Below are 26114 nucleotides of genomic sequence, written 5' to 3' on the forward strand. Positions count from 1 at the left end.
ATGATATATCATTGGGATAATAGATTTCTAATGGACTTGTTTGCAGTTCCTACCGCTTCCACTGGATGTCACCAGTCTTTGGAAATTGGTTGAGGTTATTCCTTTGTGAAATGAAGAAGTACGGCCGTCTTGAATCAGAGTAACTTTATGTCTACTGTTTGAGAGTTGCGCAAGACCGTTAACTAGACCGTTACCTAAGACCGTTTACCGTTAACTTTTGAGATATTTTGTAGTGACGTTGCACAATTTGGAAGCTGTTTTTTTCTGGATCAAACGCACCAAATAAATGGACATTTTGGATATATATTGACGGAATTAATCAAACAAAAGGACTATTTGTGATGTTTATGGGACATATTGGAGTGCCAACAAAAGAAGCTCGTCAAAGGTAAGGCATGATTTATATTTTATTTCTGCGTTTTGTGTTGCGCCTGCAGGGTTGAAATATGCTACACTCTCTTTGTTTACTGTTGTGCTATCATCAGATAATAGCATCTTATGCTTTCCCCGTAAATCCTTTTTGAAATCAGACATGTTGGCTGGATTCACAACATGTGTAGCTTTAATTTGGTGTCTTTCATGTGTGATTTCATGAAAGATTGATTTTTATAGTAATATATTTGAATTTGGCGCGCTACATTTTTTCTGGCTTTTGGCCAAGTGGGACGCTACTGTCCCACATATCCCAGAGAAGTTATAGTACACAGAAATGTACTGTAATATTTCTGTCATCACTCCTTATGCACACGTTTTGAAGATTTGAAGTATCGTTGACTCTAGCCAAGAGCGCAACACATACACATTGAACTATGCTCAACTTTGCCGTGCTGGTCCAGCCAGCCTTCCAGAAGCTTTGCCTTCACACAGCATGTCTGCCCGTTCTATGGTGTCCGCGTGGTCCTAAATCCAGATGTCTAAACACTCCAAACAGCCCCCTCATTCTGAAATTGCATTCTTGTCCCTCCACCAGTTTGATCATGATTAAGAAAAGAGACAAAAAAAAGAGACTTTTCGCACCAAAATACGTTCATCTCTAGGAGACAGAACGTGTCTCCTTCCTGAGCGGTATGACGGCTGCGTGGTCCCATGGTGTTTATACTTGCGTACTATTGTTTGTACAGATGAACGTGGAAATTGTTGGAAATTGCTCCCAAGGATGAACCAGACTTGTGGAGGTCTACACATTTTTTTCTGAGGTCTTGTCTGATTTCTTTTGATTTTCCCATGATGTCAAGCAAAGAGGCATTGAGTTTGAAAGTAGGCCTTGAAATACATCCACAGGTACACCTCCAATTGACTCAAATGATGTCAATTAGCCTATCAGAAGCTTCTAACGCCATGACATAATTTTCCCTAAATTTTCCAAGCTGTTTAAAAGGCACAGTCAATTTAGTGTACAGTCGTGGCCAAAAGTTTTAAGAATGACACAAATATTAATTTCCACAAAGTTTGCTGCTTCAGTGTCTTTAGAGATTTTCGTCAGATGTTACTATTGAATACTGAAGTATAAGTACAAGCATTTCATAAGTTTCAAAGACTTTTATTGACAATTACATGAAGTTGATGCAAAGAGTCAATATTTGCTGTGTTGACCCTTCTTTTTGAAGACCTCTGCAATCCGCCCTGGCATTAACTTCTGGGCCACATCCTGACTGGTGGCAGCCCATTCCTGCATAATCAATGCTTGGAGTTTGTCAGAATTTGTGGGGTTTTGTTTGTCCACCCGCCTCTTGAGGATTGACCACAAGTTCTCAATGGGATTAAGGTCTGGGGAGTTTCCTGGCCATGGACCCAAAATATCGATGTTTTGTTCCCCGAGCCACTTAGTTATCACTTTTGCCTTATGGCAAGGTGCTCCATCATGCTGGAAAAGGCATTGTTCGTCACCAAACTGGTCCTGGATGGTTGGGAGAAGTTGCTCTCGGAGGATGTGTTGGTACCATTCTTTTATCATGGCTGTGTTTTTAGGCAAAATTGTAAGTGAGCCCACTCCCTTGGCTGAGAAGCAACCTCACACATGAATGGTCTCAGGATGCTTTACTGTTGGCATGACACAGGACTGATGGTAGCGCTCACCTTGTCTTCTCCGGACAAGCTTTTTGGGGATGCCCCAAACAATCGGAAAGAGGATTCATCAGAGAAAATGACTTTACCCCAGTCCTCAGCAGTCCAATTCCTGTACCTTTTGCAGAATATCAGTCTGTCCCTGATGTTTTTCCTGGAGAGAAGTGGTTCCTTGCTGCCATTCTTGACACCAGGCCATCCTCCAAAAGACTTCGCCTCACTGTGCGTGCAGATGCACTCACACCTGCCTGCTGCCATTCCTGAGCAAGCTCTGTACTGGTGGTGCCCCGATCCCGCAGCTGAATCAACTTTAGGAGATGGTCCGGCGCTTGCTGGACTTTCTTGGGCGCCCTGAAGCCTACTTCACAACAATTGAACCACTCTCCTTGAAGTTCTTGATGATCCGATAAATGGTGGATTTAGGTGCAATCTTACTGGCAGCAATATCCTTGCCTGTGAAGCCCTTTTTGTACAAAGCAATGATGACGGCACGTGTTTCCTTGCAGGTAACCATGGTTGACAGAGGAAGAACAATGATTCCAAGCACCACCCTCCAAGCTTCCAGTCTGTTTTCGAACTCAATCAGCATGACAGAGTGATCTCCAGTCTTGTCCTTGTCAACACTCACACGTGTTAAAACTTCTTCTTAATAGGGGGGGCGCTGTTTTCACTTTGGAAAAAATCGTGCCCAAATTAAACGGCCTCGTACTCTGTTCTAGATCATACAATATGCATATTATTATTACTATTGGATAGAAAACACTCTGAAGTTTCTAAAACTGTTTGAATTATATCTGTGAGTAAAACAGAACTAATTTGGCAGCAAACTTCCATACAGGAAGTGAAAATTCTGAAAATGAGGCTCTGTGTCAGGTCCTGCCTATTCAACTGGCTTTTATTTATGGATCTGTATGCACTTCATACGCCTTCCACTAGATGTCAACAGGCAGTAGAAGGTTGAATGGGGTGTCTAGCTTGATGTGAGGCCGAATAAGAGCTTTTGGAGTGACAGGTCCGCTCTTTTGTCAGTTTTCAACTGCGCGCCGGGGAACCTCACATTGTCTTCTGAAAAGCGTTCGGTATACACGACGAATTGCTCCGGCTCTGATTTGATTGGATACATATGAGAAGAACATCATAAAGTAGGATTTTCAACCGAGTTTGACCAGTTTATTCAACGTTTATTGGGAATTTTGGAATTTTTCGTTCCAGGCGCCAAGAGTTGATGGGCATGTTCACGCCACAATGCTAGCCAAAGTTGCTAATTCGACAGAAGAAATGGACATTCTAAAACCAAACAACGATTTATTCTGGAAATAGGACTCCTTGCACAACATTCTGATGGAAGATCAGCAAAAGTAAGAGAATATTTATGATGTTATTTCGTATTTTTGTGTAATATGTTGGCACCAACACGGCGGAGAATAGGTGAGCACTGTCTCACAATAATGCATGCTGTATGTTGTAGTAAAGTTATTTTTTTAAATCTAACACAGCGGTTGCATTAAGAACCAGTGTATCTTTCATTTGCTGTACAACATGTATTTTTTAGTAAAGTTTATGATGAGTTCTTTGGTTAGATTAGGTGACTGTCCAAAATATCTCCGGACATTTTGGTGAATTGTTGCTACGTATTCACAATGTATAACCACGATTGGCAGCTCTAAATATGCAAATTTTCGAACAAAACATAAATGTATTGTATAACATGATGTTATAAGACTGTCATCTGATGAAGTTGTCCAAAGGTTAGTGATTAATTTTTATCTCTATTGCTGGTTTTTGTGAAAGCTATGTTGGCGGTGAATAAATGGCTTTGTGTGTTTGGCTATTGTGGTAAGCTAATATAATTCTATATTGTGTTTTCGCTGTAAAACACTTAAAAAATTGCAAATATTGGCTGGATTCACAAGATGTTTATCTTTCATTTGCTGTACACCATGTATTTTCATAAATATTTTATGATGAGTATTTATGTATTTCACGTTGCTCTCTGTAATTATTCTGGCTGTTTTGGTGCTATTTGTGATGGTGGCTGCAATGTAAAACTACAATTTATACCTCAAATATGCACATTTTCGAACAAAACAAAAATGTATTGTATAACATGATGTTATAAGACTGTCATCTGATGAAGTTGTTCAAGGTTAGTGATTAATTGTATCTCTATTTCTGGGTTTTGTGAAAGCTACCTATGCGGTGGAAACATGGTGAAAACATGGCGTTGTGTGTTTGGCTATTGTGGTTAGCTAATATAAATACATATTGTGTTTTCGCTGTAAAAGATTTTAAAAATCGGAAACGATGGCTGGATTCAAATGAAAGATGTTTATCTTTCATTTGCTGTAATGGACTTGCGATTTCATGAAATTATATTATATGATATCCCTGTCCCGTTAGGCTAGGCTATGCTAGTCAGCTTTTTTGATGAGGATGCTCCCGGATCCGGGATGGGTAGCCCTGAAAGGTTAACGAGAGAATCACTGACATGATGTCAGCTGGTCCTTTGTGGCAGGGCTGAAATGCAGTGGAAATGTTTTTGGGGGATTCAGTTCATTTGCATGGCAAAGAGGGACTTTGCAATTAATTGCAATTCATCTGATCACTCTTCATAACATTCTGGAGAATATGCAAATTGCCATCATACAAACTGAGGCAGCTGACTTTGTGAAAATTAATATTAGTGTCATTCTCAAAACTTTTGGCCACGACTGTATGTAAACTTCTGACCCACTGGAATTGTGATACAATGAATTATAAGTGAAATAATCTGTCTGTAAACAATTGTTGGAAAAAGTACTTGTGTCATGCACAAAGTAGATGTCCTAACCGACTTGCCAAAACTATAGTTTGTTAAAACTTCTCTAGGGTAGGGGGCAGCATTCGAAATTTTGGATGAAAAGCATGCCCAAATTAAACTGCCTGCTTCTCGGGCCCAGAAGATATGATATGCATATAACTGTTAGATTTGGAATAGTGTCTGTGAGTATAACAGAACTGATTTGGCAGGCGAAAACGTGAGAAAAATCCATTCGGGAAGTAGTTTTTTGGGGGGGTTTTGTAGTTTTCTATTCAATGCCATTACAGTATCCATTGACTTTGGACTCAAATTGCAGTTCCTATGCCTTCCACTAGATGTCAACAGTCTTTAGAAATTGTTTCAGGTTTGTATTCTGAAAAATGAGGAAGTAAGAGCAGTCTGAATGAATGAATTAAGAGCATTGGACCAGTAACCAAAAGGTTGTTGGTTCGGATCCCCGAGATGACTAGGTGAAAAATCTGTTGATTGTGCCCTTGAGCAAGGCACTTAACCATAATTGCTCCTTGTAATAGCTCTGGAGAAGATCGTCTGCTAAATTACTCAAATGTAAATGTAAAATGTAAGGGGGACACTGAGCTGAGAGGACTGGGGGTGGAGTGGGAGACTGACCTAGGAGGAGTGGGGGAGAACGGGGGACACTGACCTCCTGAAAAGACTAGGGGAGGAGGGGTGAAAGGGAAGGCTGACCTGAGAGGACTGGGGTATTTTCCAGCTGACTGGAACCAGGACGTTGTTGGAGGTGGAGCCCGAGGAGGTGGAGGAGGTGCTGTAGGTCACAGCTATGGCCCGGCTTTTCCCCTCCCGGCCTGGAGAACCTTGCAGCTCCTCATACCTTCTGCCAATCACTGGGGTCTACAAACACACATGCCTTAGTAAACACAGGGACCTTAGTAAGTCACACACAGAGCACAGTTTTGGAGCAGAACCGGAGTGTCTCTGCAGCAGTAAGTCCATGATTGGACAGCTCCCATTCCTCTATGACTGCTCCAGTCTAGCCCTCCTAGCCAGGACACGCAGCAGACCAACTATTCAGCCGCTCATCAATATTTCAACCCCTGACAGGCAGCGTTTGTTAAGCCCTTAGTACTGTCCATTGGCAGCCATTCATAGCCCCAGCAGCTCAATTACCGAGCAGGAGAGATTCGCACATTAGGAAAATAACATATCCCCTCCCATCTTGGCTAAATTATCTTATTCAATCCACCTCCAGTCAATTTATACAGATTCCATGTGCCTCTGGTAACATGCTGTTCTTCTGTTGTGTTCTTCTCCCCACCCCCTTCCGTCTAAAAATACTGAGGAATTTGTCTGAGAAACGAGGGGTAAGTTTGTTCAATCATTCCTCTCTAGGCTGTAATGCTCTCTGTTTGGCTGGAGCTCACTCCCTCTCCACCCCAGCCCAGTTTGAACTCTCCTCCTCCCTGGTTCCCACACAAAGGACGGCAGCAGCCCTGTCTGACAATATTTCCTGCCATTCATAAACCGCACAAATAGCTGCCTGTTTGGTTCCCAGTCTGTCTGTCTGTCAGCCCTCACAACATCGCTCTCTCGTCTAGCTCTGCCCAGACTGGCTGAGAGTGTTTACTGTGTGTGTGTGTACTTTTCTAGCTTTCCTGCTAATCTACTGGGGTCATTATTAAAAGGCATAATCTGTAATTAACTGGAAGGAAAGACATGTTTCCTGTCCAAAACAGATCCAGTCATCAACAGTCTCACACCAGTACCACACCCTGGAAAACACAGGAAAAGTATAAGAAAAACGCGAGACAGTAAACATTCCTCTAAGTGCCCTTCATGCTTTTAACACCACACATTTGGCTTTGACATAAATGGCACCTTATTCCCTATAGTGCACTACTTTTGACCAGAGCCCTGATCAAAAGTATTACACTATATAGGGAATAGGGTGCTATTTGGGAAGCAGTCTTTAACACAGAACAGCTTCATGCACAGAACAAACCCTGTCTTGTCCGTGGCTTGGCTGTCAGACAGGGAGTGACAACATTACATCAGAGTGAGAGGAAGTTAGAGAGTGGCGAGAGAGTGAGAGACAGAGAGTGGGAGAAAGTAAGACAGAGTGAGCAAAATAGAGCGAAAGAGAGAGAAACAGATCAAAAGAACCCGAGAACCATTGATGTCTGACTAACCTCAGAGATGTCAAAGGTAAAATCCAGTGTTTTCCCGGGCAGGGCTTTGGAAGAGCGCTCCCAAACCTGGAGGTCCAGGTGGGCCAGCTCGCTGTGGGGGGACGTTGGCTGCACCAGGCTGGCCGACCGGGACACCACTAGCTTCAGAATGTTCAGGGCTTCCCTCCAGTGGGCCGTCTGAAGAGCGTGTGCAGGCAGAGCACACACACAACGAGAGAGAGAGACACACACACAGAGTCTGTTCGAAGATATCCACCATATGACGTCAAAACTGTTTTCATTTATCAGAGAAGCATAAATACAGGGCTTCCTGAAAGCTACCATAAAGCAAAGCCTCTGAGGAGAATCCTCCAGGAGAAAGGTTTCAGTGTGTGTGAGCCTGGAATGAGGGCCTGCAGCCAACACAGCAGGCTGTTTATAGAGTCATGTTGGGTGTGCCTTTAAATTTGTTGCTGAGACGCAAGACTCTGTTTTCCCTTTTTGCAGTAGTTAAAGGAATACTACATTCAGTATTCTGTTCATCATATTATTTTTCACAAGGACCAGACATTGATCACAAGCATTTCACTACACTCGCATTAACATCTGCTAACCATGTGCATCTGCTAACCATGACCAATCAAATTTGATTTGATTTGACCAGATATTGAAATGGGTTTAAAATATAATTGAGGAAATAGAAAGGATGTGAGAAGGATTCCCGGGGGGGATGAGAATGGACCGGATGAAGCCCGAAGACTGCAGATTAAGAATCCGTGAGGTGGACTCTGTAGAGTTTAGCTTGCAGTCTCATGTAGACATCGTAAGGCCATGGTAATTAGGCTGCTGTGGTGATGGCAATCCAGGAGATCTTGACATAGAGTTTCATCAGATTTTAAGCCAGAACTGTAAATGGGCCACTCAGGAACATTCACTGTCTTCTTAGTAAGCAACTACAGTGTAGATTTGGCCTTGTGTTTTAGGCTATTGTCCTGCTGAAAGGTGATTTCATCTTTCAGTGTCTGGTGGCAAGCAGACTGAACCATGTTTTGCTCTTGGATTTTAACTGTGCTTAGCTATATTCCGTTTCTTTTTTATCCTGAAAAACTCCCAAGTCCTTAACTATTACAAGCATACCCTTAACATGATGCAGCCACCACTATGCTTGCAAATATGGAGCGTGGTACTCAGTAATGTGTTGTATTGGAAATACTTTGTATTCAGGACAAAAAGTGAATTGCTTTGCCACATTTTGTTGCAGTATTGCTTTACTTTTCCTGTTTGTTGCAAACAGGATGTCTGTTTTGGAATATTTTTATTCTGTACAGGCTTCCTTCTTTTCACTCTGTCAATTAGGTTAGTATTGTGGAGTAACTACAATGTTGTTGATCCATCCTCAGTTCTCATATCACAACCATGAAAATCTGTAACTGTTTTAAAGTCATCATTGGCCTCATGGTAAAATCCCTGGGAAGTTTCTTTCCTCTCCGGCAACTGAGTTAGGAATGACGCCTGTACCTTTGTAGTCACTGGGTGTAAATAATAACTTAACCATGCTCAAAGGGATATTCAATGTCTGCAATTATTTATATATTTTCCCCATCTATCAATGCCCTTCTTTGCGAGGCAGTGGAAAACTTCCCTGGTCTTTGTGGTTGAATCTGTGTTTGTACTTCACTGCTTGACTGAGGGACATTACAGTATGTGTGGGGTACAGAGATGAGGTAGTCATTCAAAAATCATGTTCACCTCTACAGGATCGGTGGGTCCCTCACGGGACGGTTGAGCTAAAGTAGGCTAATGTGATTAGCATGAGGTTGTAAGTAACAAGAAAATTTACCAGGACATAGACATGTCAAATCAAATTAAATGTTATTGGTCACATACACATGGTTAGCAGATGTTAATGCGAGTGTAGCGAAATGCTTGTGCTTCTATTTCCTAACAAGTAATTTCCTAACACGTAATCTTGTAAACAAGTAACAAGTAATTTCCTAACAAGTAATCTAATAATTCCCCAACAACTACCTAATACACACAAATCTAAAGGGGTGAATGAGAATATGTACATATAAATATATGGATGAGCGATGTCCGAGTGGCATAGGCAAGGTGCAATAGATGGTATAAAATACAGTATATACATATGATATGAGTAATGTAAGATATGTAAACATTATTAAAGTGGCTTTATTTAAAGTGGAATTGTTTAAAGTGACTAGTGATTTATTTATTAAAGTGGCCAGTGATTGGGTCTTAATGTAGACAGCAGCCTCTCTGAGTTAGTGATTGTTGTTTAGCAGTCTGATTGCCTTGAGATAGAAGCTGTTTTTCAGTCTCTTGTCCCAGCTTCGATGCACCTGTACTGACCTCGCCTTCTGGATGGTAGCAGTGTGAACAGGCAGTGGCTCGGGTGGTTGTTGTCCTTGATGATCTTTTTGGCCTTCCTGTGACATTGGGTGCTGTAGGTATCATGGAGGACAGGTAGTTTGCCCCCGGTGATGTGTTGTGCAAACCACACCACCCTCTGGAGAGCTTTGCGGTTGAGGGCGGAGCCGTTACCGTACCAGGCTGTGATACAGGATGCTCTCGATTGTGCATCTGTAAAAGTTCGTCAGTGTTTTGGGTGCCAAGACAAATTTCTTCAGCCTCCTGAGGTTGAAGAGGCGCTGTTGCGCTGTAACGCCTCTCGTCGGAAGGCATGGACCAAAGTGCAGCGCTGTAAGTGTTCATGATATTTTTTTCTCTCAAAAAACACTTGAAAAAAATAACAAAGTGAAAAACCGAAACAGTTCTGTCAGGTGCAGACACTAAACAGAAACTACCCACAGAACACAGGTGGGAAAAAGGCTGCCTAAGTATGATTCCCAATCAGAGACAACGATAGACAGCTAGCTGCCTCTGATTGGGAACCACACTCGGCCAAAAACAAAGAAATAGAAAACATAGAAATAAAGAAACTAGAATGCCCACCCTAATCACACCCTGGCCTAACCAAAATAGAGAAAAATAGCCTCTCTATGGCCAGGGCGTGACATGCACCTTCTTCACCACACTATCTGTGTGGGTGGACCATTTCAGTTTGTCGGTGATGTGTACGCCGAGGAACTTAAAATGTTCCACCTTCTCCACTGCTGTCCCTTCGATGTGGATAGGGGGGTGCTCTCTCTGCTGTTTCCTGAAGTCCACGATCATCTCCTTTGTTTTGTTGATGTTGAGTGAGAGGTTGTTTTCCTGACATAACACTCCAAGTGCCCTCACCTCCTCCTTGTAGACTGCCTCGTCATTGTTGGTTATCAAGCCCATTACTGTTGTGTCATCTGCAAACGTGATGATTGAGTTGGAGGCATGCATGGCCACGCAGTCGTGTGAAGAAAAGGGAGTACTGGAAGGAGCTGAGCACGCACCCTTGTGGGGCCCCAGTGTTGAGGGTCAGCGAAGTGGAGATCTTGTTTCCTACCTTCACCACCTGGGGGCGGCCCGTCAGAAAGCCCAGGACCCAATTGCACAGGGCAGGGTTGAGACCCAGGGCCTCCAGCTTGATGAGCTTGGAGGGTACAAAGGTGTTGAATACATAGGTATTCCTCTTGTCCAGATGGGATAGGGCAGTGTGCAGTGTGATGGAGATCGCATCGTCTGTGGACCTGTTGGGGCGGTGTGCAAACTGAAGTGGGTCTAGGATGGCTGGTAAGGTGGAGGTGATATGATCCTTGACTAGTCTCTCAAAGCACTTCATGATGACAGAAGTGAGTGCTACGGGGCGGTAGTCATTTAGTTCAGTTATCTTTGCCTTCTTGGGTACAGGAACAATGGTGGTGATATTGAAGCATGTGGGGACAGCAGACTGGCAAAGGGAGCGATTGAATATGTCCATAAAAATACCAGCCAGCTGGTCTGCGCATGCTCTGAGGACGTGGCTAGGGATTCCAACTGGGCCAGCAGCCTTGCGAGGGTTAACACGTTTAAATGTTTTACTCACGTCGGCCACAGAGATAGAGAGGGCGTAGTCCTTGTTAGCGGGCCGCTATGGTGGCACTGTATTATCCTCAAAGCGGGCAAAGAAGGTGTTTACTTTGTCTGGAAACTGTGACGTCAGTGTCCGTGACGTGGCTGTTTTTCTTTTTGAGGTCCGTGATTTCCTGTAGACATTGCCACATACGTCTCGTGTCTGAGCCATTGATCTGAGACTCCACCTTGTCCCTGTACCGGCATTTCGCTTGTTTGATTGCCTTGCGGAGGGAATAACTACGCTGTTTATATTCAGCCATATTCCCAGACTTCTTTCCATGGTTAAATGCGGTTGTTTGCGCTTTCAGTTTTGTGCAAATGCCGGGCGATTTGCCATCCATCCACGGTTTCTGGTTAGGGTAGGTTTTAATAGTCACAGTGGGTAGAACATCTCCAATGCACTTCCTTATAAACTCACTCACCGAGTCAGCGTATAGATCGATGTTGTTCTCTGAGGCTGACCGGAACATATCCCAGTCCGCGTGATCAAAACAATCTTGAAGCGTGGCTTCCGATTGGTCAGACCAGCGTTGAATGGTTCTCGTCACTGGTACATCCTTTTTGAATTTCTTTCTATAAGACGGTAGGAGCAAGATGGCGTCATGGTCAGATTTGCCGAAGGGAGGGCGGGGGAGGGCTTTGTATGCATCACGGAAGTTAGAGTAGTAGTGATCGAGAGTATTACCCAGGCAAGTACTGCAATCAATATGTTGATAGAATTTAGGTAGCCTTGTTCTCAAATTTGCTTTGTTAAATCCCCAGCTACAATAAATGCACCCTCAGGATATATGGTTTCCAGTTTACATAGAGTCCAGTGAAGTTTCTTGAAGGCCGTTGTGGTGTCTGCTTGAGGGGGAATGTACACAGCTGTGATGATAACTGATGAGAATTCTCTTGGGAGGTAATATGGCCGGCATTTGATTGTAAGGAATTCTAGGTCAGGAGAGCAGAAGGACTTGAGTATGTTGTTATGATTACACCATGAGTCGTTAATCATGAAGCATGCACCTCTTCCCAGAGAGGTGTTTATCTCTGTCGGCGCGATGCATGGAGAAGCCCGGTGGCTGAACCAATTCCGACAACATATCCCGAGAGAGCCATGTTTCCGTGAAACAGAGAATGTTACAATCTCTGGAAGGCAACCCTTGCTCGAATTTCGTCTACCTTGTTGTCAAGAGACTGAACATTGGTGAGTCGTATACTCGGCAGCGGTGGGCGATTTGCACGTCTACGTAGCTTGACCAGGAGGTCGCTCCATCTGCCCCTTCTGCGGCGTCGTTGTTTTGGGTCGACTTCTGGGATTAGATCCTTTGTCCTGGGTGGTGGTCCAAACAGACGTCCCGCTTCGGGAAAGTCGTATTCCTTGTCGTAATGTTGGTAAGTTGACGTCGCTCTTATATCCAATAGTTCTTCCCGGCTGTATGTAATAAGACTTAAGATTTCCTGGGGTAAAAATGTAAGAAATAATAGATAAAAAAACAAAATACTGCAAAGTTTCCTAAGGACTCGAATTGAGGTCTGATATAGGCAGAAAGCTTAAATTATTGTTAATCTAACTGCACTGTCCAATTTATAGTAGTTATTACAGTGAAATAATACCATGCTATTGTTTGAGGAGAGTGCACAGTTATATATTAAATGCATTAATAAACCAATTAGGCACATTTGGGCAGTCTTGATGCAACATTTTGAACAGAAATGCAATGGTTCATTGGATCAGTCTAAAACTAGTTTCCAAATTCTAAATTGTCGCTGGGCTGGAATAATACATTATGGCCTTTCTCTTGCATTTCAAAGATGATGGTCCAAAAGAAATACAAAAAAACGCACGTTTTTTTCTTTGTATTATCTTTTACCAGATCTATTGCATTATATTCTCCTGCATTCATTTAACATTTCCACAAAAAGTGTTTCCTTTCAAATGGTATCAAGAATATGCATATCCTTGCTTCAGGTCCTGAGCTACAGGCAGTTAGATTTGGGTATGCCATTTTAGGCAAAAAAATGAAAAAACGTATTTTTACTCCTGAACGTATTTAGGCTTACCATAACAAAGGGGTTGAATACATAGTGACTCAAGACATTTCAGCTTGTCATTTTAATTTAGAAACATAATTCCACTTTGAGATTATGGGGTATTTGCCTGTAGTTATTAAACTCTGCCTGATGGACCCATGGGTTGAGGCAAACTGTCATATCCAGGATTGTCATGCACTCCACTTGTCCTGCCACCTGACTACATTGTCCATAACCTGTAATACATTACATAGATGGAAGGATTTCATCACCCACTGGAGACTTGAAGACAGAACCTCACCCAGAGAGCTGTGTATGTCAGTGTGTGGTTAGACAGCAAAATCCTTATATTTGGCCAAATAGACAAATAGAATGCCATTCTAGTTGTACTCTATACACAACTTATTTGTATTTGCTAGGTATGTGTAGGCATACTGTCTTTGTAAGCGCATCAATATGATATTTACAGCATAAAATGATTTGTCTTTGTAACACAAACACAACCATACATTTTTTGTAGACAAATGTATCTACATTCATGCTGGGCAATGTTTATGCAATGTCCACATGTAACCTACATCTGTAGGGACATTAGTAGTTCCGTCTAGGATCTTACAGCCGACTTAAGGAAAGACGAGACAAGACATAACTAGCCAGTTATATGTAGTATATTGTGTTGTAAGGCAGCAGAGCTGACTTAAGAACGGGCATTCAAGTCGCAGTTGATACCGTTTCCATGGTAACATGTCTTAACACGACATGATGAACGTTTGACATTAAGTTGCAAGCTACTTTCATAGCAAGATGTTGTAGAACGATTGTGTTATGAAACTAATTTCAGACACTGGCTCCTGCTACAGTATCTGCCATAATGGATTTGACAGAGAAATATCAGCTAGATAGCTGCAGCTGGCTAGCCTATCTCCAAACTATGCTAGCTAGCTGCTGTCAGCTTGGCTAAACACAAGGTCAGGAGAGGCTTTAGCCTACACATAGAACCGAATTAGCTGACCATCTTGAAATGGCCAGTCAGTCAGGAGGGGAGAAGTTCTCAACTTCAAAACGTATTATTTCATTAATAACAACACCATGTTCCTCTCACCTGGACAAACTTCTCGATGGTCTTGAGGACCTCCATATTGAATGGCTTGGCCTGAATGACTGACAGGTCCATGTGACTCAGCAGGCTGTAGATGATCTGGAGCAAGGTCTGCTGCATGCTGGGTAGACCCTTCTCCAACAACTGGCCAATCAGGACACACTCACAGTTAATGACAGTCTGAAATGGATTTAATCCATTGATCCATATTACTCGAGGAGAAACATAATTTATGTATCAGAAACTCTTAAGGATAGTTCACACTATGTGGCTGACCTGAACAGCACTATACTGGCTCAGATATTTTCTTCTCACATTGTCCTTTACTGCACGGTTCCAGCAACTAAGGTAGATACCAAACCAGGCCAGCCCTGTACAGTTCGTCTTGAACTGAATTGGTTTGGCCCTATAGTGTGAATCAGGCTTAAGAGGAGTATGGTTATCCATAGAACAGCCATACAGACCTCGGCCATGTAAGTGACCATGTTGAGGGTGATCTCGGAGAAGGCCTCGTGGAGATAGCGACAGACGACGTTGACCCAGGAGAAGCAGTTCCGGGTGTACGAGTGTGTTGTGTACAGGGTCATCACATGGGCCAAGTTGGACAGTTTCGAATTCTTCTCCTCTAAGCATACCTGGCCATCCAAGCAGAAACCAAATACTAAATATTTACAGTACATATTGGCAATGAATCCTAAATAATGAATTAGATTGACATGAATTCGATTTCAAAATGACCAAGAGTACATTTATATACTTTTTTATACTTTACATTGGCTTAATTTGTGGAGAAAATTTACCTATTTCACCTCATTTTGTGTGTGTAAAGTCCTTGTTTATCTATTAAATAACGCATATTGACTGGAAAGTTGACGAGAAAGTTGACGAGGAGACTAACCTGAGCTATTCTCTGAGCCACGTCTTTACAGAACTGGGATGGGCCGTCAAAGTTCTGGACCAGATGTGGCAGCAGACAGAGAACGTTCAGAGGGAAACCTGGGGAACAAGAGAAATAGGGCTTCCATTTCACTCAAAAATGACAAATAATAAATAATAACAATATATTTAATTGAAAGAAAATCAAAGTGCTACAATGACGGCATAAAATGAGAGACAGACACAACGAACCCAACTGACGCGGCTGAGCATGTGAATGAAGAAGACGCTCGTGGACGAGGCTCCTACGCACTAGTTAATTTGGCCAAATTTGTACTTTGCATTTCACTTTCTTACATATCAAATTCGATTGATGAATTGGTAAGTTGTCTTTTTGATTCAAATGTCACACGATCTGAGGAGCAGAAGACCTGTCACTAACGTTTGAACCGCGATGTCCAACCGATACGGAGTCTCATGCGGTCACACTCCACACAGATCTTCAGAAACTCCGTATGATTCTGATCGCGGAAATTACAGCTACCATTGCCACTCAGCTCAAAACTGCCATCGATGCTGCTCTGACCCCCTTCACCGCTGTCCTGGATGGTGTCCGAGCCGCTGTGGATGAACAAGGCCGCTGACTTGACGGCTTTGAACATGACTTGTGTGACTACCATAACCACATAGTAGCCCTTGAGAAAACGGTCGCCCGTCTGAGCTCTGAAAACCAAAAGTTGATTGACAAGACCGATGATCTGGAATCACGTTCTCGCCGTTGCAATCTTCAGGTAGTTGGTATACCAGAGAAACTTGAAAGAGGGGACTCAGTTAAGTTCTTGTCCGACTTTATCGCGGAGGTGCTGGGGGTCCATAGCCCCAGCGGGCGGAGATGACAACTCCAAGCCTAGAGTGTTTATCGTCTGTTTTCACTACTACTGTGACAAGGAGCACATCCTCCAGAGGCAGGGCAGAGACCAGCTACACTTCTGTGGATGCAAGGTGTTCATCTTTCCTGACCTCAGCTCGAGTGTCACCAAGAACAGAGCTAAATTCCTCGATGTGAAACGCAACCTTCATCAGAAGAAAGTTAAATTCTCACTCCGCTCCCCTGCTCATCTCCACGTTCAACATACCGGGGGGAAAGCTAAAGTTCGACTCCCACGAGGATGCCAAGCGTTGGTTCAATAGTCACTTCTGAGCCATGTCTTGGATCTATGACCTACTCTTTTGCCAGGTAGCATGCATAGCCTAGCCTACCTTCCAAGTCGAAGATATGTTTTGATTTTTACAGCAGGGCTTTTTTCCCCCTGTTGCCATTCATTTTCTACTTTGCAGAAACACTATTGAACTCTGATAAAAATGACGACTACTGTCTTGTGTGGTTGTTATTTAAGCTACACGTTTGGGAGGTCTTTTTTATTTGGCTAGATGGCTAGAGTAGTAATGCATGGATACAATTCCAGGCTTTTGCAGAGCTTTCCTTTTTTAGTTTTTTTCATCTAGATACTTACTGAAGGACTTTTGCCCCCTTTACTACGCCCTATTGATCATTCATACATGTACAGACACTTGTTTTGTTGACGTTGAGTGAGAGGTTATGTTCCTGGCACCACACTCCCAGGGCCCTGACCTTCTACCTGTAGGCTGTCTCGACATTGTTGGTAATCAGGCCTACTACTGTTGTGTCGACTTAAAACTTGATGATTGAGTTGGGTGAACAGGGAGTACAGGAGGGGGCTGAGCACATACCCTTGTGGGGCCCCAGTGTTGAGGATCAGCGAAGTGCACGTGTTGTTTCCTACCTTCACCACCTGGTGGCGCCCCGTCAGGAAGTCCAGGACCCAGTTGCACAGGGCGGGGTTCAGACCCAGGGCCACAAGCTTAATGATGAGCTTGGAGGATATAAAGGTGTTGAATGCTTAGCTATAGTCAATGAAGAGCATTCTTACATAGGTATTCCTCTTGTCCAGATGGGATAGGGCAGTGTGCAGTGCGATGGCAAAGGTATTGTCTGTGGATCTATTGGGGCGGTATGCAAATTGGAGTGGGTCTAGGGTGACAGGTAGGGTGGAGGTGATATGATCCTTGACTAGTCTCAAAGCAATTCATGATGACAGAAGTGAGTGCTACGGGGCGATAGTCATTTAGTTCAGTTACCTTTGTTGAACATCTTGAAGCAAGTGGGGACAGCAGACTGGGATAGGGAGAGATTAAATATGTCCGTAAACACTCCAGCCAGCTGGTCTCCGCATGCTCTGAGGACGAGGCTAGAGATGCCGTCTGGGCCGGCAGCCTTGCGAGGGTTAACACGCTTAAATGGCTTACTCATGTCGGCCACGGAGAAGGAGAGTCCACAGTCCTTGGTAGCGGGCGAAGAAGGTGTTTAGCTTGTCTGGAAGCAAGACGTCGGTGTCCGCAATGTGGCTGATTTTCCCTTTGTAGTCTGTGATTGTCTATAGACCCTGCCACATATGTCTTGTGTCTGAGCCGTTGAATAGCGTCTCCACTTTGTTACGGTGGAATAACTACACTGTTTGTATTCGGCCATATTCCCAGTCACCTTGCCATGGTTAAATGCGGTGGTTCGCACATTCAATTTTGCGCACTGCTGCCACCTATCCAAGGTTTCTGGTTAGGGTAGGTTTAATAGTCACAGTGGGTACAACATCTCCTATACACTTCCTGATAAACTCAGTCACCGTATCCGTGTATTCGTCAATGTTATTCTCGGAACATAACCCAGTTCGCGTGATCAAAACAATCTTGAAGCGTGGATTCCGATTGGCCAGACCAGCGTTGAATAGTCCTTAGCAATGGGTACTTCCTGTTTGAGTTTCTGCTTATAGGAAGGGAGGAGCAAAGTGGAGTCGTAATCATATTTGCTTAAGGGAGGGCGGGGGAGAGCCTTGTAGGCATCCCGGAAGTTGGAGTATGAGTGGTCGAGTGTTTTTAGCAGCGCAATTACTACAGTCAATGTGTTGATAGAACTTCGGTAGCATTTTCCTCAAATTTGCTTTGCTACAATAAATGCGGCCTCAGGATATGTGGTTTCCAGTTTGCATAAAGTCCAGTGAAGTTCCTTGAGGGCCGTCGTGGTATCGGCTTGAGGGGGAATATACACGGCTGTGACTATAACCGAAGAGAATTCTCTTGGGAGGTAATACGGTCGGCATTTGTTTGTGAGGTATTCTAGGTCGGGTGAAGAAAAGGACTTGAGTTCCTGTATGTTATCACAATCACACCAATCATGAAAACCCCTGCTTCTTCCCGGAGAGATATTTATTCCTGTCTGCGCAATGAACTGAGAACCCAACTGGCTGTACGGACTCAGACAGTATATCCCGAGAGAGCCATGTTTCCGTGAAACAGAGTATGTTACAGCCCTGAGCTTGTCAACTTTATTATCCAGAGACTGAACATTAGTGAGTAATATACCCGGAAGTAATATACCCGGAGCGTCCAGTGTGAGCTCAGAACGCTCCGAGAGCAAAATGCTCTGAATTTACAAACAGACAATCTGACAGCACAGTTGCAGTCACCAACGCTCTGGATAACATAACAGCCTAACGAGCTCTGCTAGTGCGAGTAATGTTCAGTGAGCTGTTCTGTCATTTGTGTTTGGAAGTACAGTGCCAGTCAAAAGTTTGGACACACCTACTCATTAAAGGGTTTTACTTTATTTTTTTATATTTTTTACATTGTAGAATAATTATGAAGACAAACTATGAAATAACACCTTTGGAATCATGAACTGTAGTAACCAATAGTGTTAAACAAATCAAAATATATTTTACATTTTAGATTCTTCAAAGTAGCCACCCTTTGCCTTGATGGCAGCTTTGCACAGTCTTGGCATTCTCTCAACAAGCTTCACCTGGAATGCTTTTCCAACAATCTTGAAGGAGTTCCCACATATGCTGAGCACTTGTGTTACAACCTGGCTCAAGATTGTAACCAACAATGGGAAACCACACACTGAGTAAAGGAACATCAAAATGAATTTATTCCATAAATAAACACTCACAACAATAATCAAATGAGGCATGAAGGTCAGTAAACTAAGTGTCCACTGCCAAAGTCACAATAAAACAACCAAAGGTATGCATGGAGAGAGGAATCTCTTGCTGAATGGGGAAACAGTGGCTGTATGCCACAGCTGAGCTTTCACAGGTATGCCCCATCAGCACTGACGACCCTCCCAGCTCCGCCCACCTCTCCTACTCCGTCCACCGATCTCCTACAGGAAGTACACACAGCAAAACCCAGTAGACAGAGCAGGGAGGGGCTGTCACACTTGTTACCCGCTTTTCCTTCACTCTGTGGTCCAACTTATCCCAAACCATCTCAATTGGGTGGAGGCTGGCTGGATTGTGGAGGCCAGGTCATCTGATGTAGCACTCAATCACTCTCCTTCTTGGTCAAATAGCCCGGACACAGCCTATAGGTGTGTTGGGTCATTGTCCTGTTTAAAAACAAATTATAGTCCCACTAAGAGGAAACTAGATGGGATGGCGTATCACTGCAGAATGCTGTGGTAGCCATGCTGGTTAAGTGTGCCTTGAATTCTAAATAAATCACTGACAGTGTCAGCAGCAAAGCACCATCACTCCTCCTCCTCCTCCTCCATGCTACACGGTGGGAACCACACATGCAGAGATCATCCGTTCACCTACTCTGCTTCTCACAAAGACATGGCGGTTGGAACCAACAATCTCAAATTTGGACTCATCAGACCAAAGGCCAGATTTCCACTGGTCTAATGTCCATTGCTGATGTTTCTTGGACCAAGCAAGTCTCCTCTTCTTATTGGTATCCTATAGTAGTGGTTTCTTTGCAGCAATTCGACCATGAAGGTCTGATTCAAGCAGTCTCCTCTGAACAGTTGATGTTGAGATGCAATTTCTGATGCTGGTAACTCTAATGAACTTATCCTCTGCAGCAAAGGTTGGTTTTTGTGACTGCACTTGAAGAAACGTTAAAAGTTATTGACATTTTCCGCATTTACTGACCATGTCTTGAAGTAATGATGGACTGTCATTTCTCTTTGCTTATTTGAGCTGTTCTTGCCATAATATGGACTTGGTCTTTTACCAAATAGGGCTATCTTTTGTATACCACCTCTACCTTGTCAAAACACACCTGATTGACTCAAATGCAATCAGGAGGAAAGAAATTCCACAAATGAACTTTTAACAAGGCACACCTGTTAATTGACATGCATTCCAGGTGACTACCTCATGAAGCTGGTTGAGAGAATGCCAAGAGTGTGCAAAGCTGTCATCAAGGCAAAGGTTGGCTACTTTGAATATATAATATTTTATTATATTATTGTTTAACACTTTTTTGGTTACTTCATGATCAACTTTAAAAGCAACTTACTTTCCCTATGTTCCTCAACTGTAGTGTATGATATACCATTTTGTAGCTCTAAGTCTCTACTTTTATCCGATGTAAAAAACACAATTTCAAATTTTGCTCCATAAGACCGATTTAAGCCGGTCGGTCACAGCAAGGAGGCCTACAAACTGGACTCAGTTACACCAGCTCTATCAGGAGGAATGGGCCAAAATTCACCCAACTTATTGTGGGAAGATTGTGGAAGGCCACCTGAAATGTTTGACCCAAGTTTAAATTGTTAAAGGCAATGCTACCAAATACTAATTGAGTGTAGTATGTAAACTTCTGACCCACTGGGAATGTGATGAAAGAAATAAAAGCTGAAATAAATCATTCTCTCTACTATTATTCTGACATTTCACATTCTTAAAATAAAGCGGTGATCCTAACTGACCTAAGACAGGGGATTTTTACAAGGATTAAATGTCAGGAATTGTGAAAAACTGAGTTTAAATGTATTTGGCTAAGGTGTATGTAAACTTCCGACTTCAACTGTAGCTCAGTACTATAATTATTTATTTTATACATTTATGTCATTATCTTTATCAAGGGTGTCAATTATTTCAGACCCCACTGTATATACTGTATATACAAATTTGCAGAAGCTGTCATCCAAAGAGACTTCCAGTCATGTGCGCATGCATTTATAATATGGGTTGCACAAGCTGGAATTTAAGCCTTGACCATATCGTTGCAAGTGCCATGCTTTACCAATCGAGTCACACAGGACTACAGATAACCTACCTATGGCTTGTGAGGTGTCCACCACGGGCACGCGCGAGACAGGCGTGAGCTGGCAGAAGATTTGCAGGGTGAGGTCGGTGGTGGAAGTGGACGTGAAGCCCTTGAGGAGCAGCTGCTGGAGTCCGGCGAAGCCGCTCCACCTCAGCTGGCCCTGCAGCTTCTCCAGCCGCTCCCTGTTCTCCTGCTTGTCCAGGGCCACGTGGGCCAGCAGCTTGAGGAGCAGCCGCAGCGACATCTGGTACTCAAACTCAAAGTCTGACTCCATCAGGGACACGGCCACCCAGAAGATGGTGGCCAGCAGGTTGGACGGGTGGTTGACGTTGGCCGGGTCACTCAGGGGCTCTTTGGAGGAGGACGGACTGCAGAGGAGAGCAATGTGTTCATTTCTTTTTCTTTTTTCTATCCCAATAGATGGCCCTTGTGGCACCCCCAAGCCTTTGCCAATTTTTCATTAAACGTTTTGCCAAGGTGTCTCCTAATGAACATGACCTCAAAACGACTGGGAGATGCCAAATGAAAGGATGAATAAAAACTGCTGTAGTCTATTAGGCTACTTGCTGTCCCCTACCTGCGGTTCTTGGTCAGCCCTCCCTGCTGGGTGCAGGCCTGGATGCGGTCCAGTGTAGCGCTGCGAGGAGGGTCGGATGAGCGGTCAGCCTCACCAAACTTCTTGGGGACGGAGTAGCTCCTCTGGTGTCGGCTGCGCTCTGCTGTCCCCAGGCCCCGCTGGAACAGGTTCAGCTGCCCCGTGCTCTTCCTGTTGGACACCAGCTTCCCATTGGTAAGGAAGTCTGGGGAGGATGCCCTGGAGAGCCAATAAGAGACTAGCGATGAGTTGAAACCCTTAACAACCTGGCATACAAATACCTAATAAAGGATTGGCGTACTCAACCCTAAATAGTTTGAACTAAACATCTTTGGGTGCTGGGTTGTAAGGTTGTAAGTGATAATAGATGTGTGAACTCTGTTGATGCAGCTACTACTCACAGCTACTATATATTTATATATTCTTATTCCGTTCCATTCCTTATTCCATTAGGTATTTGTTGTGGAATTGTTAGATATTGCTGCACTGTCGGAACTAGAAGCACAAGCACTTCGCTACACTTTCAATAACATTTGTTAACCATGTGTATGTGACCAATAAAATGTGATTTGTTGCTGCAGCTACTACTTTCTGTTTCACTATTGGTTCACTTTACTGATTCAGTCTGAACTTTCTCCAATAAAGGGGCACTTGGACAGGCTTGAAAGTAGCTAGTCCAATCAGTGTCCACTTAGTAACTATGGGCGGGTTTAGCTTATGTTGCGTTTGGAGAACATCAAAAGATTTGGCCTTCTGATTGGTTGAAGGTGATCCCATTTGCTGACTAATTCTCGTTTTATAACGCCAGTAATTACAGCCATTCTTACAGCCAGAACAGTGTGGGTTCCAGGCTAATATAAAGGTCCATTACCTGATCTAGTGGTAGTGCTTCCGCCCCCAGACCACATGCCCCTGGAGGCAGCAGTTCGTTCGCAACGCAATTTATGTACTGTATCCCTCTGTATCCCAATCTAGCTACATTTCTAAGTGTCTCTGTTAATACATTTGTTTTAAAGTCATGCGGTCAGCAAAGGTGATCTGCAAACCAACCTGTTCAGGATAGCCATTAGGTCATTGTTCTTGAGACATTCAGCCAGGTTGTCCACCACAGACTCTAAGGTGAGCAACACCTCCATAACATAACCCTAGAAGAGCAGGAGGACATTAAAACTGGGTATCTGCACAACCATCCCACACACACACACACACACACACACACACACACACACACACACACACACACACACACACACACACACACACACACACACACACACACACACACACACACACACACACACACACACACACACACACACACTCCCCCTCCCCTGGACACACACTCCCCCGTTCCCTCTGCCCACACCCACCTGTACTTCCTCCCCGTGCTCCCCCACCACCTCCACCAGTCGCGAGAGCAGGTCGAATACGGCGTGGGCCGAGAGCGGCTGCCGCAGCCCCCGAACCACCTGGAAGGACCTCCCGGCGTAGTGGCGTGACAAGCTACACAGACCCATCTGCAGAGCTATGTCACTCAACTGCTGCTCCAGGTGGAAGTCTGGCCCACACATGAGAGGTATGAGACACACACTCACAAAGCATGGGCACACAGGCACGGACACACACATGCATGTTCGCAAATACACATACATGCGCGCACAGACACACACACACGCGCACTGATGTCTAACGTTGGTAGGAGTCAGACTACGCTTTTACAAGGCAATAGGTGAAAGAAAGTGCAGTGGTTCCGGCATGACCATGTAGTGTGGTAAGGTGTAGAAGAGCGCGAGACTCTTGGGGAGGATTACCTGATTTGGACTCTTTGAACACCGACACCACATAACGCAGAAAGTTGACAAGCTGCTCCGTGCTTTTTGAGGTCTGGTTCTTGGGTGAGATAGCTTCGTGACACCACATGGGGCCACAGGCCCTGGAAAACAATAACACAATTGTTAAACGACTATGATATCATAGAGAGGATAACAAATGTATAATTCAAACAGAAGTATACCTACAGTATGTTGGTGGAGGGTGAAGTTGCCCCTAGACGCTGATCTTGGGTCAGTTTACAATTTTCCTTACTAATGGTTAAGGTTAGGATGGGAGGGGAATTGATCCTAGATCTTTACCTAGGGGAAACTTTACCGCAGAGCAAAGTGGAGCTACAGTGGTGTTGCTACTACAACAATGGCAAGTTTGTTGTTGTGTTAGCCACACTAGACCACTAGGTGGCGTGGGACGTCAGGAGTTGGCCTGACATGAAATTGCATGGCCACGTATCGATAACAAAAAAGGCCTGCAAATGATATTTCGGTTTTCCCTTGCCAGGATAAAGAGGTAATGAAGTTCTAGTGGTCCACTCAAATCGGTGTGTTTGTGCTTGCGTGTGCGTGCGAGTGTCTGTCTGTTGGTAGTGGTACATACTATGTGACTGACTGGTTGGCCGACTGCCTGTTTGTCTGTCCGACCGACTATCTGCCTGCCTGCCTGTCCGTCGGATTGCACGTCCTTCAGTCCGTGGTCCACCTACCTGGTGGTGAGGAACTCAATCAGCTTGTTGGTCTTCTCGTCCGTCTCTGAGGGGCTCTTCAGCTCCTCCGCCTCCTGGGAGGAGATATGGGGCAGGTTGGAGGTGCTGCCTCCCAGGCTGAGGCTGGAAGAGGTGGACGAGGAGCTGAGGCCAGAGTCTGGTACTGGGGATGCCTGGCCCTCTCGCAGGAAGTCCATCCCACCTGGGAGGGAGAGGGCGTGGGAGAGGGAAGGAGAGGAAGAAGATGAGGAAGGGAGCGGGAGAGAGGAGAAAGAAGGAGAGGGGGAGGGAGGGGAGAGGGATGAGAGGGAGTGGAGAGGGATGAAAGGGGGGTGGAGGGGAGAGGGATGAGAGGAGGGGAGAGGGTACGGGAGAAGGAGAGGGAGAGAGAGGAAGATGGAGAGGAATCACAATAGGGACTGTTCAGGAGGCACAAGACAGGAGGAAACTCTTCGAAACAGAGGAGGTGCAATGTGATCTTCAAAACCGTGTTTAATGAAGAGCACCCAGTTAACAGAGGTACGTTTTGTGGTTTCACATAACTTCCTGACTGCTCCTGTTGTGAATCCAATGTAGCAAGGTGTGAGGTGAACTCTATGCTCTGTTTTTCTATATTACAACGAGTGAATCCAAGAAACCAGCTTGTCCCTAGTCAGGTCAAGTGAAGTTTTCTTTATCGAGTCATGTATGTCATAAAATAATAATGCTATCACCATATTTTTTTTTAACAAGAGGATAAGTAGTCCTCTGTTGAATACAGCGGAGGCTCCTCAGAGAAGGAAGGGGGAGGACCATCCTCAGTGAATTTCATAAAAATTAATATACTGAAAAGTTATCCTTTTTAGAAAACTATACTAAATATATTCCCGTCACCAAAAAATTGATTTAAACACACTGTTTTGCAATGAAGTGTTACAGTAGCCTCAGCAGCACTCTGTTGCAGCCAGTATAGCCGGAGGACAGCTAGATTCTGTCCTCTGGGTACATTGACTTCAATACAAAACCTAGAAGGCTCATGGTTCTCATCCCCTTCCATTGACTTAATCAGTAATTATGACGACTTCCGGAGGACGTCCTCCAACCTATCAGAGCTCTTGCAGCACGAACTGGGATGTTGTGCACCCAATCAATGGTTCAGAGAATTAATCTGGTACTGAAAGCATAAGCTACAGCTAGCTAGCACTGCAGTGCATAAAATGTGGTGAGTAGTTGACTCAGAGAGAGAGAAAGACAATAGTTGAACAGTTTTGAACACAAATAATGATGCCTGTACCTAGATTAACCATGGAGAAGAGCCATGTGTCCAGTGCTACGCTCCCTCCCATAGGCCCCCATAGAACCACAAGGCTGTCTGTCTAAGATGGTCAGTTTGATAAAAACGGAAAATCCCTTTATTTTTTTAGAGCAATATATAAACGCAACATTTTACAGAGTTACGGTTCATATAAGAAAATCATGAAAATAAAACAAATAAATTAGGCTCTAATCTATGGATTTCACATGACTGCATATACAGATATCTGTTAGTCACAGACACCAAAAAAAAGAGTAAATTGGTGGATCAGAAAACCAGCCAGTATCTGGTGTGACTACCATTTGCCTCATGCAGCGCGATACATCTCCTTCGCATTCAGTTGATCTATATTGGTGGGAACTGGGACATGCTGTCATACACGTCGATCTAGAGCATCCCAAACATGCTAAATGGGTGACATAACTGGTGAGTATGCAGGCCATGGAAGAACTGGGACATCTTCAGCTTCCAGGAATTGTGTATAGATCCTTGCGGCCGATGAATGGCACGAAAATGGGCCTCAGGATCGGTGTGACGTTATCTCTGT

The 26114-nt window shown here is 44.1% G+C and overlaps 1 protein-coding gene across 7 annotated transcripts in view; it reads right to left on the reverse strand.

Annotated features, from left to right (window-relative positions):
• LOC129821727 (protein furry homolog) overlaps nucleotides 1–26114 on the reverse strand; it is a 222270-nt gene that overhangs the window by 33900 nt on the left and 162256 nt on the right. For all 7 annotated transcript variants that reach the window (XM_055879325.1, XM_055879322.1, XM_055879326.1 and 4 more), the window contains 11 exons: nucleotides 24274–24475; nucleotides 23552–23673; nucleotides 23111–23298; nucleotides 22791–22885; nucleotides 21723–21959; nucleotides 21155–21513; nucleotides 15033–15130; nucleotides 14599–14769; nucleotides 14138–14278; nucleotides 7033–7209; nucleotides 5573–5737 (listed from right to left, as the gene is read on the reverse strand). In XM_055879325.1, coding sequence (XP_055735300.1) covers nucleotides 5573–5737; nucleotides 7033–7209; nucleotides 14138–14278; nucleotides 14599–14769; nucleotides 15033–15130; nucleotides 21155–21513; nucleotides 21723–21959; nucleotides 22791–22885; nucleotides 23111–23298; nucleotides 23552–23673; nucleotides 24274–24475 — 1955 coding nt within the window. The remainder of the gene's footprint in view (nucleotides 1–5572; nucleotides 5738–7032; nucleotides 7210–14137; nucleotides 14279–14598; nucleotides 14770–15032; nucleotides 15131–21154; nucleotides 21514–21722; nucleotides 21960–22790; nucleotides 22886–23110; nucleotides 23299–23551; nucleotides 23674–24273; nucleotides 24476–26114) is intronic.

The sequence above is a fragment of the Salvelinus fontinalis genome, chromosome 24 (genome assembly GCF_029448725.1).
Source record: "Salvelinus fontinalis isolate EN_2023a chromosome 24, ASM2944872v1, whole genome shotgun sequence".
Classification (NCBI taxonomy): Eukaryota; Metazoa; Chordata; class Actinopteri; order Salmoniformes; family Salmonidae; genus Salvelinus; species Salvelinus fontinalis.